At 59.1% G+C, this 15,139-nt stretch overlaps 1 protein-coding gene across 1 annotated transcript in view; it reads left to right on the top strand.

Annotated features, from left to right (window-relative positions):
- The window catches only part of TSPAN11 (tetraspanin 11), a 39,562-nt gene that overhangs the window by 17,322 nt on the left and 7,101 nt on the right, over positions 1 to 15,139 (top strand). Inside the window, exons 3-6 of the mRNA XM_069491016.1 lie at positions 9,610 to 9,684; positions 10,587 to 10,691; positions 13,962 to 14,120; positions 14,477 to 14,563. Of these exons, the coding sequence (XP_069347117.1) occupies positions 9,610 to 9,684; positions 10,587 to 10,691; positions 13,962 to 14,120; positions 14,477 to 14,563 (426 nt within the window). The remainder of the gene's footprint in view (positions 1 to 9,609; positions 9,685 to 10,586; positions 10,692 to 13,961; positions 14,121 to 14,476; positions 14,564 to 15,139) is intronic.

Below are 15,139 nucleotides of genomic sequence, written 5' to 3'. Positions count from 1 at the left end.
TTTGCTGGTGCTGAAATGCTGATCAGCTTGGCGTCGGAAATCTGCAGAGGGGGAAAGGGAATGGGGTTTAAATTATTCACACCAGCTCTTCTTTTTTAGCTAAGAGAGGGACAGATAATTCAGGCCATCTGAGCCTAGGGCCGATGACCAGGACAGATGCCACCCAGATCAAAAGAGAGGAATATTTTTAGAGTTTTGATGGGCTCTGAAAACTTTTATATCTTAAGCCAAATGAAGATCATGATGGATGGTTCAGACTAAACTGGGTCTTTGTCAGGGGCTCTTTTATATTTAGGGGGTGGATTAAAAAGTAAGAAGTTCTAGAAACCAATTTCCAAAACTAAAGGGACCCGGAATTGCAACACTTCCATCAAATATGCCAAGACTTGGTGAACCAGGGCAACAAGGTCTGGAATCAAGGGCAAAAATATCTGGGCTTGGGCTCAAAAACAGGGTTTTGCGTAGCTTGCCCAGCTTGCTCTGGGACCTCAGGAAAGTCACCCGGCCTCTCCTCGCCCCCTTGGAATTGCCACCTTTTTATGGGATGAGGTGTGAGGATAGTGAGGAAGTATGTTCAGGTCTTAGGAAACAAGTCACCGCATTATATAAAGATCATAAAGATGTGGCTCTAATTAACATTCACATCACTATCACCATGACCAAGCTACTTTGAGAAGGAACCTAAATAAATCAAGTTATTCTTAGGGCCATTACTCCCAGGGCCCCACAGCCTGGCCGGGCCACATCCTCTAAAGAAGCTGGTGATGGTAGAAGTTTGGAGGGAGCCTGGGTCCCCACGTCCTCCCTTGGCTCGTTTCTCACGCACAAGTTTCTTAGCTCTACCAGACACCCCGCCCCTGGGCGGGCCTCACCCCGTCTGTTTGGTGGTCCTTTGACCCACGGGTGAGCTGCCACATGCTGCAGAGGGAGCATCCTACTGCCAGGGCTTCGAGAACCCCGACCTCTCTCCAGATGAGCCTTTGCTTATCCAGTGTAACTCGTGCAGCAGAGGCAGGGGAATGGACATGAAGAACTCTTTCCGGGCTCTTTGGGAAGTGGGGTCCAGATATCCCCAAGAGCCAGCCTTGTGACGGCAGCACGGAGACTCGCAGAGTCTATGCCAACACCCACCTTTCTCAGGCTGCAGCAGATGCGCCTGGTCACCACCAGCTCCAGCAGCATCTTCTACACTGGGCGCTTTTACAGCCAATCAGCTTCCATCACCGCCTTCCCTCCGGTGTTCTGCAGCTGATGCTCCGTATTGCGTTGACGGGGCTCCCTAATTCGTCAGCCTCAGCAAGCATTTCCAGCACATTCCCAGCATTCCCTGCTCTGCTGGGCACGAGGCAGGGAGAGAAGGGAAGGAGAAAAAAAGGACTGTGACCCAGTTCTTGGCTTGGAGTCCAGTGAGGAGTGCAAGACATCTGTGTCAGACGGTAAAGGACGGTGCAGGTGGTTTGAATTTGTGTTGGATTTGGTCAGGGGCTCTGACCTCTCTGAGCCCCAGAGCTTTTCCTCCCCTCGAGCCTGCCCTGTTCCCTGGAGCCTGGTGTCTCCCCACCCTTGTTCTTGGTGGCCTTCCCTTTCCCCCATAGCTAATCTTGTCCTAGAATTAATTACCACTGATAGGGACCCCATTAGCAGTCCCACCCTGGGGTCCTTGTGACTGTCCTTTGTTCTGCCCTCGCCCTCTGCACAGCCCCTTCTGTTCCACCTGTGTGCACAGGTGCCCACGGGCCACACCCCAGCCCTCCCACAGCCTGTGAGGGGACAGCCAATGGGACAGTCTAGGCCCTTCCAGGGAGTGGCAGCTGGTCACCTCCCCATGCCTGGATCCAGCAGGCAGCGGCATCCTCTGAGTTCCCTAGGCTGTGTCTCCCCATGGCGGGGTCTGGCCCGCATCCCCCCAGCCCGCCAGCCAGGCCCTGCTGCCCGCTCTGGGTCCTGCTCTCGCGCAGCCCATTCAGACTGAACTCTTGGTGGTCCCAGCTTCAAACCTAGTGGGCACTGTCTTTGGCTTATAGTTCCAGAACTGTGTTCTGCCTCCGTGACCTCCACACCCCGCCCCCACCCACAACATACATACACGCATGCGCTCGCACAGACAGCGTGTTCCTCTTGCCCCCAACACTTTGGCTGGGACTTTAGATGGCTCAGCTGCATTGTCTTTGTGCCTTAGAATACATCCTGCCTCCCTGTGACCCAGTTTGCGTCCTCCCTGCCTCTTCCAGCTTGCCCTCACTTGGTCGGCCAGCTCTCCTCACCCCAGCCCTGGTCCCCGTCTCTGCTCCCCGCCCCTGGGGCCAGAACCGAATGTTAGTATCAGACACTGGCCCAGCACATCCTCACGTCCTCACTGTGTTCCAGGTGGAATGGTTGCGTCCCAGCATCCGGCATGGCTGTGGCTGGACCGCCCAGCCTGTGAGCCCTGGGCTGCGGCCAGGAGGGGTAGAGGTCACCTTCATCCTTCCAGCAGTGACATCTTGTTAAACAAATGGCTTGAGGCTCCCAAATCCATGTCCTCTCTCTTCTGCACAAACATGCTGGGCAGCTGCACCTCTGAGCTGACTGCCTCCGGTTGATAGTTAATTGCCAGAAAATAATTCGCCCTGAGGTCATTGTCGCTTAAACAGCTGGCTTCATCGTTTCCTGTTTGGCCGGTCCCTGGCCCTCCCTCTGCCCGCCCCTACAGTCTCACACACAGCCAGCTGGGAGCCTGGGCTCTTCTCCCTGCAACTTAGCCTTGGCTGTGGCGTCTTGATCTTCCTCTGTTATTGTTGCCACCACCCCCATCCCAACCTGCCTGGACACCCAGCCTCAACTGTCAGACTGTGGCTTGGCAGGAAGCTTCTCCAGCCCTTTCTGTCGCTAATCACCCAGGATGGCGGAGGAGACAGAAGAGGACTGCTTTGGCAAGCCTCCTTTCTTTGTGGCAGGATCTGTCCAATGGGGAAATTCTGAAATTCCAGTTCTATAAAGTGCTTGAAACTTACCTCAAAGATGGTACCAGCTGATGCTGAGCCGCCCTGTCTCTTACGCACCAGTGAATCTGCCCCAGAAACTCCATCTGGGGCCCAGCTTGCCCCCATGCAGTGTAAGGCCATCCGAAGACTCACATTCTAATTAATCACCTTAAAGTCACGGTGAGAAATATTTCTGCATATTTCCTGCAGAGCCTCCATTATAGGAAATACTGGTTTGGTTCAGAGAGTGCTATGCCATTCAGCTTCATTTTGGATCTACAGTTTTAGAAAGTAATCCAACTTTGCTTCTAGTTCAATCCATCCCATTAAAAAATGAGTGGGAAAAAAACACTTTGGTATGGGGGGAAGATTAATGTGTCAGTCCCATTCTATGCTTGACACACTGATTCCTTCTACGTTTTGGGTCTAGTTTGGCATATTTTCAAATAGGATAGTTCTCATGGAGTGCTCTGGAGGCAGACGCTACAAGAGCTTTCTTTGGAATTGTCAGTATCCACTTCTATCAGACCAAGCCATAGGGGTCGCTTCTGGAAGGACCAGGCAGCCCTGGGTCTGCAGGCCCAGGCCAGTCACAAAAATCAGAGTGGAGCCAGAGGTTGGCTGGAGGTCAGAGGCACAGGTTCGGTTCAGACTGCGATGCACAGGGACTGTGAAGACAGAACAAGGTACAGGTCAGAGCCAGGAGGGCAAGCAGGGATCAAAGTGTCCCAAGGAACGAGACAAGTAGTGAGTCAAGGAGATTTTTGGGAACAAGGACGCTGGCGATGAGCTTGTAGTTCGGAAACTTCTGGCCTCGGAAGGGCTTTGTGGAGGCCATGCCTGAGCCAAGTGTTGGTGGCCAAGCAGCCGATAAACAATACAGATGGGGTTGGGGCAGGGACTGGGTGGGGGGGACAGCGAGAACAAAAGCACAGAGGCTGGCGGCGTCGCTGTGCACAGGCTGTGTGTGCACACACAGGGGTGTTTCCCCGGCTGGTGCAGCAATTTCGTGCTTCTGAGACGAGAGTAGGTTGGGCCGAGTAAAAGGCAGAGGGGCAGAGACAAGCACTGGAGTCCATGGCCGTGAACCCAGCACGAGCCACGGGGTAAAGGCTTGGGGAGGGGCAGGCAGAAGAGGCTCGTGCACCACTGCTGGCAGGGAGGGCAGCTGCCCAGGGGAGGACCACCTGGAGCACAGCTGGCCTGCCCTGCTGGCACCAAGGGCAGCTGGCAGGGGACTGAGCAAGGGACAGTGTGCCTGGGGAGGGCTTCCCTTTTTCTCTGCATCTTCAACCCCTCCTTCATCTCTCCTGACACCCAGTCCTTTGGGGAGCATCTGACAGCACTGTGCTGCCCCTAGCACGCTGAATCCACCCTAAGTGGGCCCAGTGAGCTCATCCAACCCCCTGTCTGCCACTTAGTGGGGACAGTACCACGCAGCGTGTCCGAGCACGGGTTCTGCAGCTGGAATTCCTGGGTTTCCTTCCTTGCTCAGCCGTGTACCTGCTGTGTGGCCTCAGACAAGCTACTTAGCGTTTCCCAAGCAAAGTGCCTGCAAGAGGGGCTCTCCCGTGTGGCCCATGGGAGAGCTCGTAAATGGTGGCCGTTTCTCTCACGGAGCAGCCACCGTGTGCCAGGCTGTGTTTGGTCCTCTCCTGGCACTCCTGGGCTCCTCGGATGAATAAGGCCCTGACTCTGCCAAGGAAGGGTTGATTATTCTGTTTGGTTTTTTGGGTTTGTTTGTTTGTTTGTTTGTTTTTGTGGAAGGGCTGCCTTTCTACTACACCCACTGTAGAAATACAGGTCCCGCAGTCCCTGTGTTCTCCTCTCTGCTGGGTTTGGAGAAGCAAGGCCACACCCACCAGTTGATTATTGCCTCCCAAGCCACAGGCCCCCTTGAGAATGGTGGGCTCTTCCTGGCACGTCCAGTAAATACTGACATTGAAATAACACTCCAAACTACACGCAGGCTGGCTCCAAATCTCTTACTGACTTTTGCTTAATAATTCAAGAACAATACCAAACCAAACTTAATGAGGGCAAAAGGTAGCTCCAGAACTTTCTTTATGCTTCCTAGAGTCAACCTCTTATACAAACTTTATGGCAGCACCCGCCTAGCCAGCCACTAAGGGTACCTGGAGAAACCTACATTTGCTTCAGAAAACAGACTGTCCCCAAGGAGCCATTCAGAACTCTTAGTATGAACCTGACCCTGTGGAATTACCCCTCCAGGTCCCAAGGAGGTGTGGGCTGAAGCAGGGTATATAGGCTCCCCTGGTCCTCCCTGAGTCGGGGCGAGCACCTGCCAGCCACAGAGCTGCCCTCCCAGGCAGGTGTGGAGTAGACCCCCGCCCTGCTTCCGTCTGTGTTCAGTTTCGGCTCCTCGGGAGTAGATAACATTTCTTGGATCTTCTTTCTGTGGCTCCCATAATGCACAGGGGCATATAAGCAAATCAGTTCCCAGTGACAGCCTGAGAACCTGAAGGTGTTTATGTCACCCAGCGTCTCTCAGCCTGGGCACTATTGACATTGTAGGCCAGGTCACTCTTTGCTGTGGGGACTGTCCTAAGCACTGAGGGACATTAAGCAGCACTCATGGGCACTACCCTTAGGTGCCAGTAGTTCTCCTTCCCACAGTTGTGACAACAAAAAAGGTCTCCAGACATTGCCAGATGTCCCGTAGGTACAAAACTGAGCACCACTGGTGTCGATTTAACTAAGGTCAGTTCTGTGCCACTCTCGGGTCAGAAAAGGATCGAGCTAGTGCCCCCAGCATGCGGCTGGCGGCCCCGGCCGGTTCCTTCTGCCTCACAGGTGGGCTTGGTGAGAACGTGCACTCCTGCGACTTCAGCAGGGATGTCCACTAAACGCCATGCCAGGCACTGTGGAGGAGCCGGCAGGAACCTAAGGTGTGGTCCTTGTTCCCCAGAAGTTTGTGGTCACCCTAGGGGGCAGGGTGGTCACCTGGAGCAAAGCAGCCGATGCAGAGCAGGGACACAGCCGTGCGGTTCCGGGGGAGGCCGCGCTGAGGAGCAGGGGCAGGCAGTGGGGGGACGTGGGGGGAGCTACTCCAGCTGAGGAGAGAAGGGGCAAAGCAGAGTGCTGTGCCCAGAGACCAGCAGGTGGGCATTCGGGTGCGGGGGGCGGGGAGTGGTTGTCGCTGCCGACCCGGGCTGGCTTAGCGGAGCCGTGGTTAGCGGAGCTGGACGGGAGGACAAGTGGCACCAGCACTCCGGGCATGAGCGGCGAGGGCAAAGGCCGTTGCTGCATGGCGTGCCTGCGTGGAGGGAGCTGTCAGTGGCAGGCAAGCAGCACGTTGCAGACTCACACAGCCAGCTCGTGCCTGGGAAGTGCCCGAGACAGTTGTACCAGACTGAGGGAGTCAGGCCTGGCAAAGGGAAAGGTGGAGGGGCAGCGTGGCCCACTGCCCCGGAACCCCAGCCAGCCAGCTCCAGGGCAGGGCTGCCCGGAGCCTCAGGCCCAGAGGGTCTCGGTGAGCGGGACCCTTCGCCTGCCTTCTGGGGGCTGTCACGCTGGGAGCCGTGACTCAGGGCCTCCCCTGCCCAGGTGAGTCACACACCTGCAGCCTTCCCACTGTGGAAGCTGCCAGCGCCTGTGCCCACCAGGCACCCGGCCTCAGCCCCTTCCTGGGCGTCTTTGCTCGCTGGAGCTCCTCCGTCAGGAGGGCTGTCCCCACACGGATGCCTCTGCCGAGCCATCTTCCCTGCTCCTCACAGCCCAGGCAGTGGGATAGCCTGTTTGACGCCTCTGGACAAGACTTAGAGGGGCAGCGTGTACTAATTAATCTGCTGTTAAACTGAGGGGTGGGCTCAGTTTCTCTTCCTTCCCACCCTCCCTGCTCCCACCCCATCTTCAGTAGCAGCCAGGACAGTGACCGCCAGGGGAGAGCATGAGGTGCCACCTCTTCCGGACTGTCCTCCAGTCCTGACTCACAGCTCATGGCAGGGATAGAGGGAGGGAAGGTGGTGAGATGCCAGGGTGTGGCTGTCCTCGCGGCCTGGGTCCTCCTGTTCCATTATGGGTGCTCCATCATCTCCTCCCAACTGTGGAGGGCACTGGAGAGAACTGGCAGGCACTGCCTGTAGGTCCTGGGCAGCAGGACGGGGGTGGAGGGCAACCTGGGGCTGGCCTGAAAGGCACCCACCTCAGAGAGGAGCCGTGGGGCCCAGCAGTGCGTGGCAGGGAGAACCTCCCAGGTGGGGGTCCGTGCAGCCTCGCTCTGTCTGATAGGCTGGGCAGCTCCCGGGAGGGGACTCGCTGGCCTGGACTGACCACACCCTCATGCTGTCCACCAGGAGCTCCGGGAGGGCAGGCGGCAGGTCCCATCACTGTGAAGTGCGTTGTTTCCCGGAGGGGAGCACTGGGTGCTCCCAACCGCTGCAGGAGGGCAGGGCAGGGATACCACCGTCCTCCCCATCTGCTGGCGAGGACACAGGCCAGAGTCGGGGTCACTGGGGATGGCCCTAAAGGTTTCATCCCATACGAGGGGACCAGTGAAGGCTGAAATTCAGCCCATGCAAGCCTTGCTGAGCCACATTTTTCTCATCGGAGCATCGTGTTCTAGTTTATACCAAGGCACCCACCAGCAAGTGGGGTCCGGACTCAGACCCAAGTTGACTGACGTTTCCACCAGCCTTCTGCAGCTTTTCAGGCCCTATTTCCCAGAGGCTCCTCAAGCAGAGAGGGACCACCCACAGACCTTCTGTTAGCCTTCTGCCTCACCTTACCCTGGGACCATTCTGCACCACCTGCAGACCCAGGCAAAGAGGTGGGGCCGAGAGAATGTGCCCTGTAGAACCTGCCACTCCCTCCCCCAACTTCTAGACCTTCTGGGCACCCAGGAGCTTGGAGTCCTCTGTCCAGACGGCCCACACCACCATGCAGCGTCTGCGCAGGTGTCCTGAGGCTGACGGTACTGCTGGGATGTGCGCCCCTAGTCTGCACCCACACGGCATCACACCCAGCCCTCTCGTCCCCAGCCAAGGGCGTCTGACCCTGGGGAAGGGGTGGACAGAGCTGGGACATGCAGGTAGAGCCTGGGGTAGGGAAGGAGGGGCAGCAACCTCACTCGGCACTCCTTGCCCCAGGCCCACGAACGATGGCAGCACTGGAACTGTTATTCCGGACTAGACGCTCTCCCTGTGTCCCTGATGCTGCCGGACGATAGACAGGGCAGTGAAATTGTGGGTATGGAGGGAGGGAGGCGATTCACTGAACTGGAAAGGCAACCTTGCTCTTAGGCCACAGCTCTTTCCCTGTGAAAAGAAATGTCCCCTCCCTTGTGTTTCTTCAGCCCACCCCCGCCAGGCTCCCTGCTGGGTGGTCCAGAGATGTGAGGCAAGGCCGGCAGGGCTGTGATCAGCATCGCCTCTGACAGGGCTCCAGCCGGCTGTGCTTGGGAGCCATGGCCGTCTCCCTCCTGCCCTCGCCCTGCAGCCTCAGGTCTCACCCACAGGCTGGGCCTCCCCTAGAATCAGCGACCCCAGGCTGCTGCCCTGCTGTGGCCAGCTGGGCAGATGGTGCCAGGGGTCAGCCCCAGGACAGGAGTCGTGCTCCTGGGTGGGGCTGAGCTTCCCCAGAGTGGGGTCAGCTTTGGCCAGTCGTACTATCCTCCCCCCTCCTCTCTCCTCTCTGCCCCTCCCCGCTTCCCTCTCCCCTGTCCCCCTCCCCCCTGTTCTCTATTCCCTGCCTGGTGCTCCTTGGCTACTTACAGCCTGCTTCATCCCCCTTTCCCTGCCCGCTCCCAGCCCATGTGGGCCAACATTCGTTTTTGACCCTTGGCTCCTACAAGAACACACTAGGGTCGCAGGGAGCCTCCGTGACTGTGGAAACCCAGGTGGGAGTGGGGAGGGAGGCAGGGCCCGTCCTCCTGCCGTCACGCCCAGTGAGTGCGCAGCCAGCGGCAGCGGGGCCAGGGGCAGGAGGAATAGGCCTGGCCTGCGGAGCCCAGGCAGTGCAGGAGGAGGACACACGAATCACCCTCCCTGCATTGCTGCCTCTGCCTTCCACAGCCACAGCTGCGGCTCCCCGCCCGGCCCCTGTGCTGTAGCTGCGTGGCCTCTGTCCTGTCCCCAAACACAAAGGACCCATGCTTCCCACAGGCTCCAGGTCTTGCATGTGCCCTCCCCTCTGGCTGGAATGCACTTCCTTCCTCCTTCACTTGGGAAATGCTTACTTGTCCTTAGAGATGCCCCTCAGGTGTCACCACCTCCAGGAAGCCTTCTCTGGCTGCCACCCCACAAGAAGCCTCCCATTGTTTCTAGAGTCTCCCCCATAATAGAACCCATAACACAGCTTGTAATCACTTATCTTCTGTCCCCTGCCCGCCACCACCACCACTCCCAATAACTTTGGGGGCAATAGCTGTCGTATGCCACCTGGCACCTGACATACAGTAGGTATTTGATACGTATTGGGTGGGTGAATGGATTCCTGAGGTGCCAACAGACCCAGGAGGTCAGGGATGAGTGGGGAACTCAGTGCCAGCGGGCAGCGAGGGTGAGGGGTCCAGAGCTGTTGGCAAGCGGAGGAAGCTGGTGTCTCTGCCACCCCTACTGCTCTGGGGGAATGTTTGCCGTAGGAGTGTCCGGGTCGCCCTGGTGACCTCCTCTCTCCTTGCTCCTAGTATTTCTGCCTGTTGTTTGTCATCTTCCTGGTTGAGCTGGTGGCGGGAATCCTGGCCCACGTGTACTACCAGAGGGTGAGTGGACGCTTCCTCCCTGCATTCTCTGTCGGTGCCCAAAGAAGCCACGGGGTGGGGGACGCATTGTGGTGGGGAGGCTGAGGCAGACGCACGGGTGGTCCCGTTTCCCAGGCCCCAGCCGTCCTCCCACATCTGGCTCCCAGCTGCCTGTCCCGGCTCCAGCAATTCCCTGCTACATCCGCTGATGCTGATGTCTTCCACGTGGGAGCGGGGGCGGGAGCTTCCCGCAGGAGGTTGGGTCATCCCTGGCCCCTTCCAAGGGTGGTCTAGAGGATGAATCCATCCGACAAAGACATCCAAGAAGAAAGGCCTGGGCCGGGGTTCCATGCTAGACTGTAAAGACAGGCTCAGGCCTGGCCTGCCTGGACCAAACAAGGATGAAGTGCCCTGCCCAGTCCCGTCCGCTCCCACCCTGGTGCCCTCTGAATCAGGGATCGGAGGTCATGGCCAGGGTGACATTCATCTTACAGAGACAGTACAGCCCTGTGGTTGTTTCAAGCCAGTGCTTGTAAGGTGCCGCAGGGTAACGACTGTAAATATTTTGGATGTCACCTGGTAATCGAAATTAAAACGAGCAGACATTTCAAAGCAGCCGTGCGTCTGGCCTCACCACAGCCTCCCACCAGTTTCCAGCTGTGACACTTGCCCTGAGCCGTCTCCCCGAGCGGATCTCAGCACTTTCAGCCGTGTCAGGCCCCAGTCTTCATAGCATCCCCGCCACAAACGACTTCTGTGCTGTCTCCACTGACAGCCCCGTGACACTGTTGAGAAACCTCTGCTGTCCCACCATCCACAGCCTGCAGTGTCCTGGAGTTCGCTGGGGAGGCCGTGGGGCAGGCATGGGTGCCCGGACCAGGCAGGGCTCCTGCTGATGCCTCCTCCGCTCCCGCCCTCTCCAGCTGAGCGACGAGCTGAAGCAGCACTTGAAACGTACTCTGTCGGAGAACTACGGACAGCCCGGGGCCGCGGAGATCACCGCCTCGGTGGACCGTCTCCAGCAGGACGTAAGCTGTGCCCTATGGGCTGGAGGGCCAAGCAGACATGGGTTCAAATCCTGACGCCGCTCTTTCCTGTCTGTGTGACCCTGGGCAAGTTACTTCCCCTCTCTGAGGTTTAGCTGCCACGTCCTTGAAATGAAGCCTCTTTAGGGTGTGTGAGCATCAAATACAGTCACATCTGCAGAAGTCCCCAGCCACCATGGAAAGTGCCTAGTGCATCCTGGTTCCTTTCCTCCTCCTCTGCCTTCGCCTTCGCCTTGGCTCCCCCGACCATCTCCTCCAAAGCCCACCCTGCTGCCTTGCTGCGCTGGGTCCTCTCTGGGCAGGAAGCTGGCTGTGTGAGCAGGACTCCATCTCCTGCCGGGACCTGGGTGAGGAAGCTCCTCTCCCGGCTGCTTCTGTCTGCGGGCTCTTTCCCCTTCTGCAGGGAGCTGGGAGCTGGGGCCCTACAGAGTGACCTGGAGCGGCAGAGGTATCCCAGCTAAGCTGCCGCAAGGACTTCCCCATTGTGAGCCCTCAGGCAGAGTGCTGGGGGCAGAACAGTAGTCTCCTTTCCAAGAAGAGGCGAGCAGATCCCTCCAGGGAGGCCACCGTACGGGCCAGACGTAGGGGACAGGCAAATGGCCCTCGGAGCTGTGCTGTCCAGTGCGGCAGCTACTAGCCGCATGCAGTTATTTACAGTTAAATTGAATACAAAATTCAGTTCTCAGTCACGCCAGCCACACTTCGAGTGCCCAGGAGCCACACGTGGCTGGCAAGCACCAAACTAGACAGCACAGGCGTAGCACATCTCCTCCATCTCAGAGAGTTCCACTGGACACGCTGCTCTAGGACCCCGATGGCCCCGTGTCGGAAAATTGGAGGCAATTCTACCTGCCCACGCTGGGCCTCCTGCTCCCTGCCAGCCCCGCCCAGCCTGAGGCCTTGGTCTTTGACTCGGGAATGTCGGGCAGGTAGAGGAGAGAGGTGGTGGGCTCCAAGCTCCAGGGACATTGAGGTTCAGTGGGGACAGCCCCTCCCCGCCTCCCCAAGACTCAGGCTCAGCCCCCGGTCAGCGCTACCCGAGCGGTCTCTTCACTGAGATAGTGGCCAGGGGCACATGGCGTGCACAGGTGACACCCACCCCGCACGGCTTTGCCGGGACCACAGTGGGGCAGCACACACCGCCAGTCAGCCCTGCGCACAACCAAGTGTGTCCTCGCTGGGCCACACCCGGGAGGAACCGGGTGAGACAAAGAACAGCACGGAATCCCTGCCCTCAGGGGCCTACTAGGAAGCCGGACACACCGCAGGCCACGCGTGGTCAGTGCTGGGCTGGGGCACCCTCGGAGTAGAGAGCAGGGGAGCTGGGGAGGGCTCCGTGGGGCAGGGGCAGAGTTTGCTGAGGTGGCAAGGATGGGAGCGACGGGTCAGGGCGGGGACAGGGCAGGGTGGGGGCAGGGCAAGGCAGGTCAGGGCAAGGGGTGGGTCAAGGCAGGGGCAGGGCAGGGTGGGGACAGGTCAGGGTGAGGACAGGGCAGGGTTGGGGGCAGGTCAAGGTGGGGACAGGTCAGGCTAGGGGCAGGGACAGGGCAGGGCAGGGCAGGGGACAGGGCAAGGCTGGGGGCAGGTCAAGGCAGGGGACAGGTCAGGGCAGGGGGCAGGGCAGAGTAGGGACAGGACAGGGCAGGGCAGGGGACAGGGCAAGGCTGGGGGCAGGTCAAGGCAGGGGACAGGTCAGGGCAGGGGGCAGGGCAGAGTAGGGACAGGACAGGGCAGGGCAGGGGACAGGGCAAGGCTGGGGGCAGGTCAAGGCAGGGGACAGGTCAGGGCAGGGGGCAGGGCAGAGTAGGGACAGGACAGGGGCAGGGCAGAGTAGGGACAGGACAGGGGCAGGGCAGAGTAGGGACAGGACAGGGGCAGGGCAGGGTGGTGGCAGGGCAGGGTGGCACAGGCATCAGGAGGGGCACAGCTGAGGGTGAAGGTGTGTCGCTGGCCGAGACCTGTGTGGGCGTCAGCGAGGCCCGTGGACACAGGCCCTCACGTGGGCCGGGAACAGTTGGCACCCCAGCCCGAATGTCACACAGGAGGCTGAGCCCTGAGAAGGCAGTGGCTTCAGAGCCAGGGCCAGCGTCGGGCCCTCCCGCGGCAGCACGTGTACGGAAGTGACACATGTGCAGGTGGATTCACACAATTTTGATCACAAAAGTCGGTGTCTCTTATTAACTGCGAGTCTGTGCCGGGCTCCCTTCCAAGTGCTCTATGTGAATCGCCTCTTTCAGTGCTCACAACTGCCCAGTGTAGAGCGACTTTTGTTGTCCCCTTTGTGCAAGTGGCACAGCAGTGGTGTGGCACCAGCACATACAGCCACACGCGGGTGTGCAGTTCCCACGCGGCCGCGAGCACACGCCAAGCTGGTCCCCGCTCCGTGTGTGCTGCCAGGTTCTGCCTCAACTCCTGAGGCCCTGCTCACCCCGGGGGCCCTTCTGGCCCGGCCCGAGCGTCAGCCTCTTCCTCCCGCGTGTCACATGCGCTGCTAGTATCTCCCGAGAAACGGCAGCAAACGCCATGCTACTTAAGGGCAGGACCCAAGCCTTGCTCATGTGGGTTCACTCCCGGCACAGAGGAGGTGCCCGGCAAACACTTGTCATGGGCACGGAATGTGCCTCCACCCCTACCCACCCACACACGCCTTGTCCCTGAGGCCGCTGTGTTCTCTGGCCTGGGAAGGGACTTTGAGTATCAGGGCCCTGACTCGGGAGGGCAAGAAGCTGTTGGCACTGCTGTGCCCACACCGTGGGCTCTGGGACCCTCCATGCCCCTGCAGGTCTGGGGCTCTGGCTTCAGGGCCTGACTGGGGGCCAGGAGCCTCTGGCAAGACTATGTCCCTGTCCCCACGTCCTGCCTCCTGGGCTACCAGGAATCCCTCCTCCCCAACTTGTGGCTTTGCCCTGGGTTCTGCCACCTTGTGGTACAAGCCTCACTCTCTGGGGACCTGCCAGCATCCATCTTCCCGCCCACCTCACAGACCAGCCCTGCCCCCAGGGCACCAGCATAATCTCCTTAAAGCAGGTGACTACAAATGGTAGCAAACAGGTGTCCCTCAGGCAATTCTGCACCAGGCTTGAGGAGAAGGACCGGCTCCTTGCTCAAAACAAGGGAAGGGAAAGATCGCAGGGAGAACAAGCAGGGTTTGGGCGTGTACTTGAACACTGCGTCCTGCAGCCCTGTAGCCCAGGGGCTGGGGGAGCCCCCACGCAGCCTCCTCTCACCTGCAGCCTCTGCCTGTCCCCCCAGTTCAAGTGCTGCGGAAGCAACAGCTCGGCCGACTGGCTGCACAGCACGTACATCCTGTCCAGGGAGGCTGAGGGCCGCCGGGTGCCCGACAGCTGCTGCAAGACGGTGGTGGCACGCTGTGGCCAGCGGGCCCACCCCTCCAACATCTACAAGGTGGAGGTGAGCACCCGAGCCCAGGCGGGGGACAGGAGAGGGCCCGCCTGGTGGGTCAGGAGCCCCTGGGAAGGCCCGGTCAGGCAGACGGGCGTGGGAAAAGCAGAGCACCCTTACTCCTTGCCAGGAGACCCCAGTGCCTGGGGCCTTCCGGGGTCTCTACAAAGCCCTGGGGACAAGCAGCTCCTACTGGGAGAGTCTAGGACACTGTGCATGCCCCCTGGGGCCACACAAGAAGCCTGTGATCAAGCGGAAGGCTGGTCCAGGCTGGCTATGGCCTGACAGGCAGCCCTTCCTGCCCACTCCCCGCCTGCCCCAGGCCAAGGCCATGTAACCCCCCCCCCACCCCCGTTCTCTTACAGGGAGGCTGCATCACCAAGCTGGAGCAGTTCCTGGCTGACCACCTGCTGCTCATGGGGGCAGTGGGCATCGGGGTGGCCTGTCTGCAGGTGAGTTGGAGTGGGGCGATTAGGAGAAGGGGTTGTGGCGAAGAGCTCAGAACCTCTCTCCCATTGGCAGAGACCTCAAGTGACTGGGCTGAAATAACTGGCCCTTTGCTCACCGCTGCCCTGCTCTGCCCTCTTCTTCTCTCCCCTTCCCTTTGCAACCAAGGCTGAATCCCATGGTCAGTCTCTTCCCCAGAGAACATGAAGGAAAATGGCTGGGGGACAACTTGAACTTGTGAGGAACAGGGACCTGGGAGGAGTATGAGTGTGGGCTCAGGTATGTGCATGCACCCTGTGTGTGTGCACGTGGGGTGTGTGCTCAGCCTGCTGTGGTATGTGTGGGTCCAGTGTCTGCATGCATCTGCGTCTGTGTGGTTGGCGCTACGCACATACATGTGTTTAGGGGTGCTTGAGCGTGTGTGCATGTACCTCCACTCATTCCTTCGTGTGTGCGTGTGTGTGTGTGTGCGTGTGTGTGTGTATACAGTCATTCAGCCAACTGTGGATCAAAAATATTAGGAAAAAAAGAGATTGCATCTGTACTAAACACGTACAGACATTTTTCCTTGTCATTATTCC

Source organism: Eulemur rufifrons, chromosome 16, assembly GCF_041146395.1.
Source record: "Eulemur rufifrons isolate Redbay chromosome 16, OSU_ERuf_1, whole genome shotgun sequence".
Taxonomy (NCBI): Eukaryota; Metazoa; Chordata; class Mammalia; order Primates; family Lemuridae; genus Eulemur; species Eulemur rufifrons.
The sequence above is the reverse complement of the archived record's forward strand: the minus strand, read 5'-3'. Positions and strand labels throughout refer to the sequence as shown.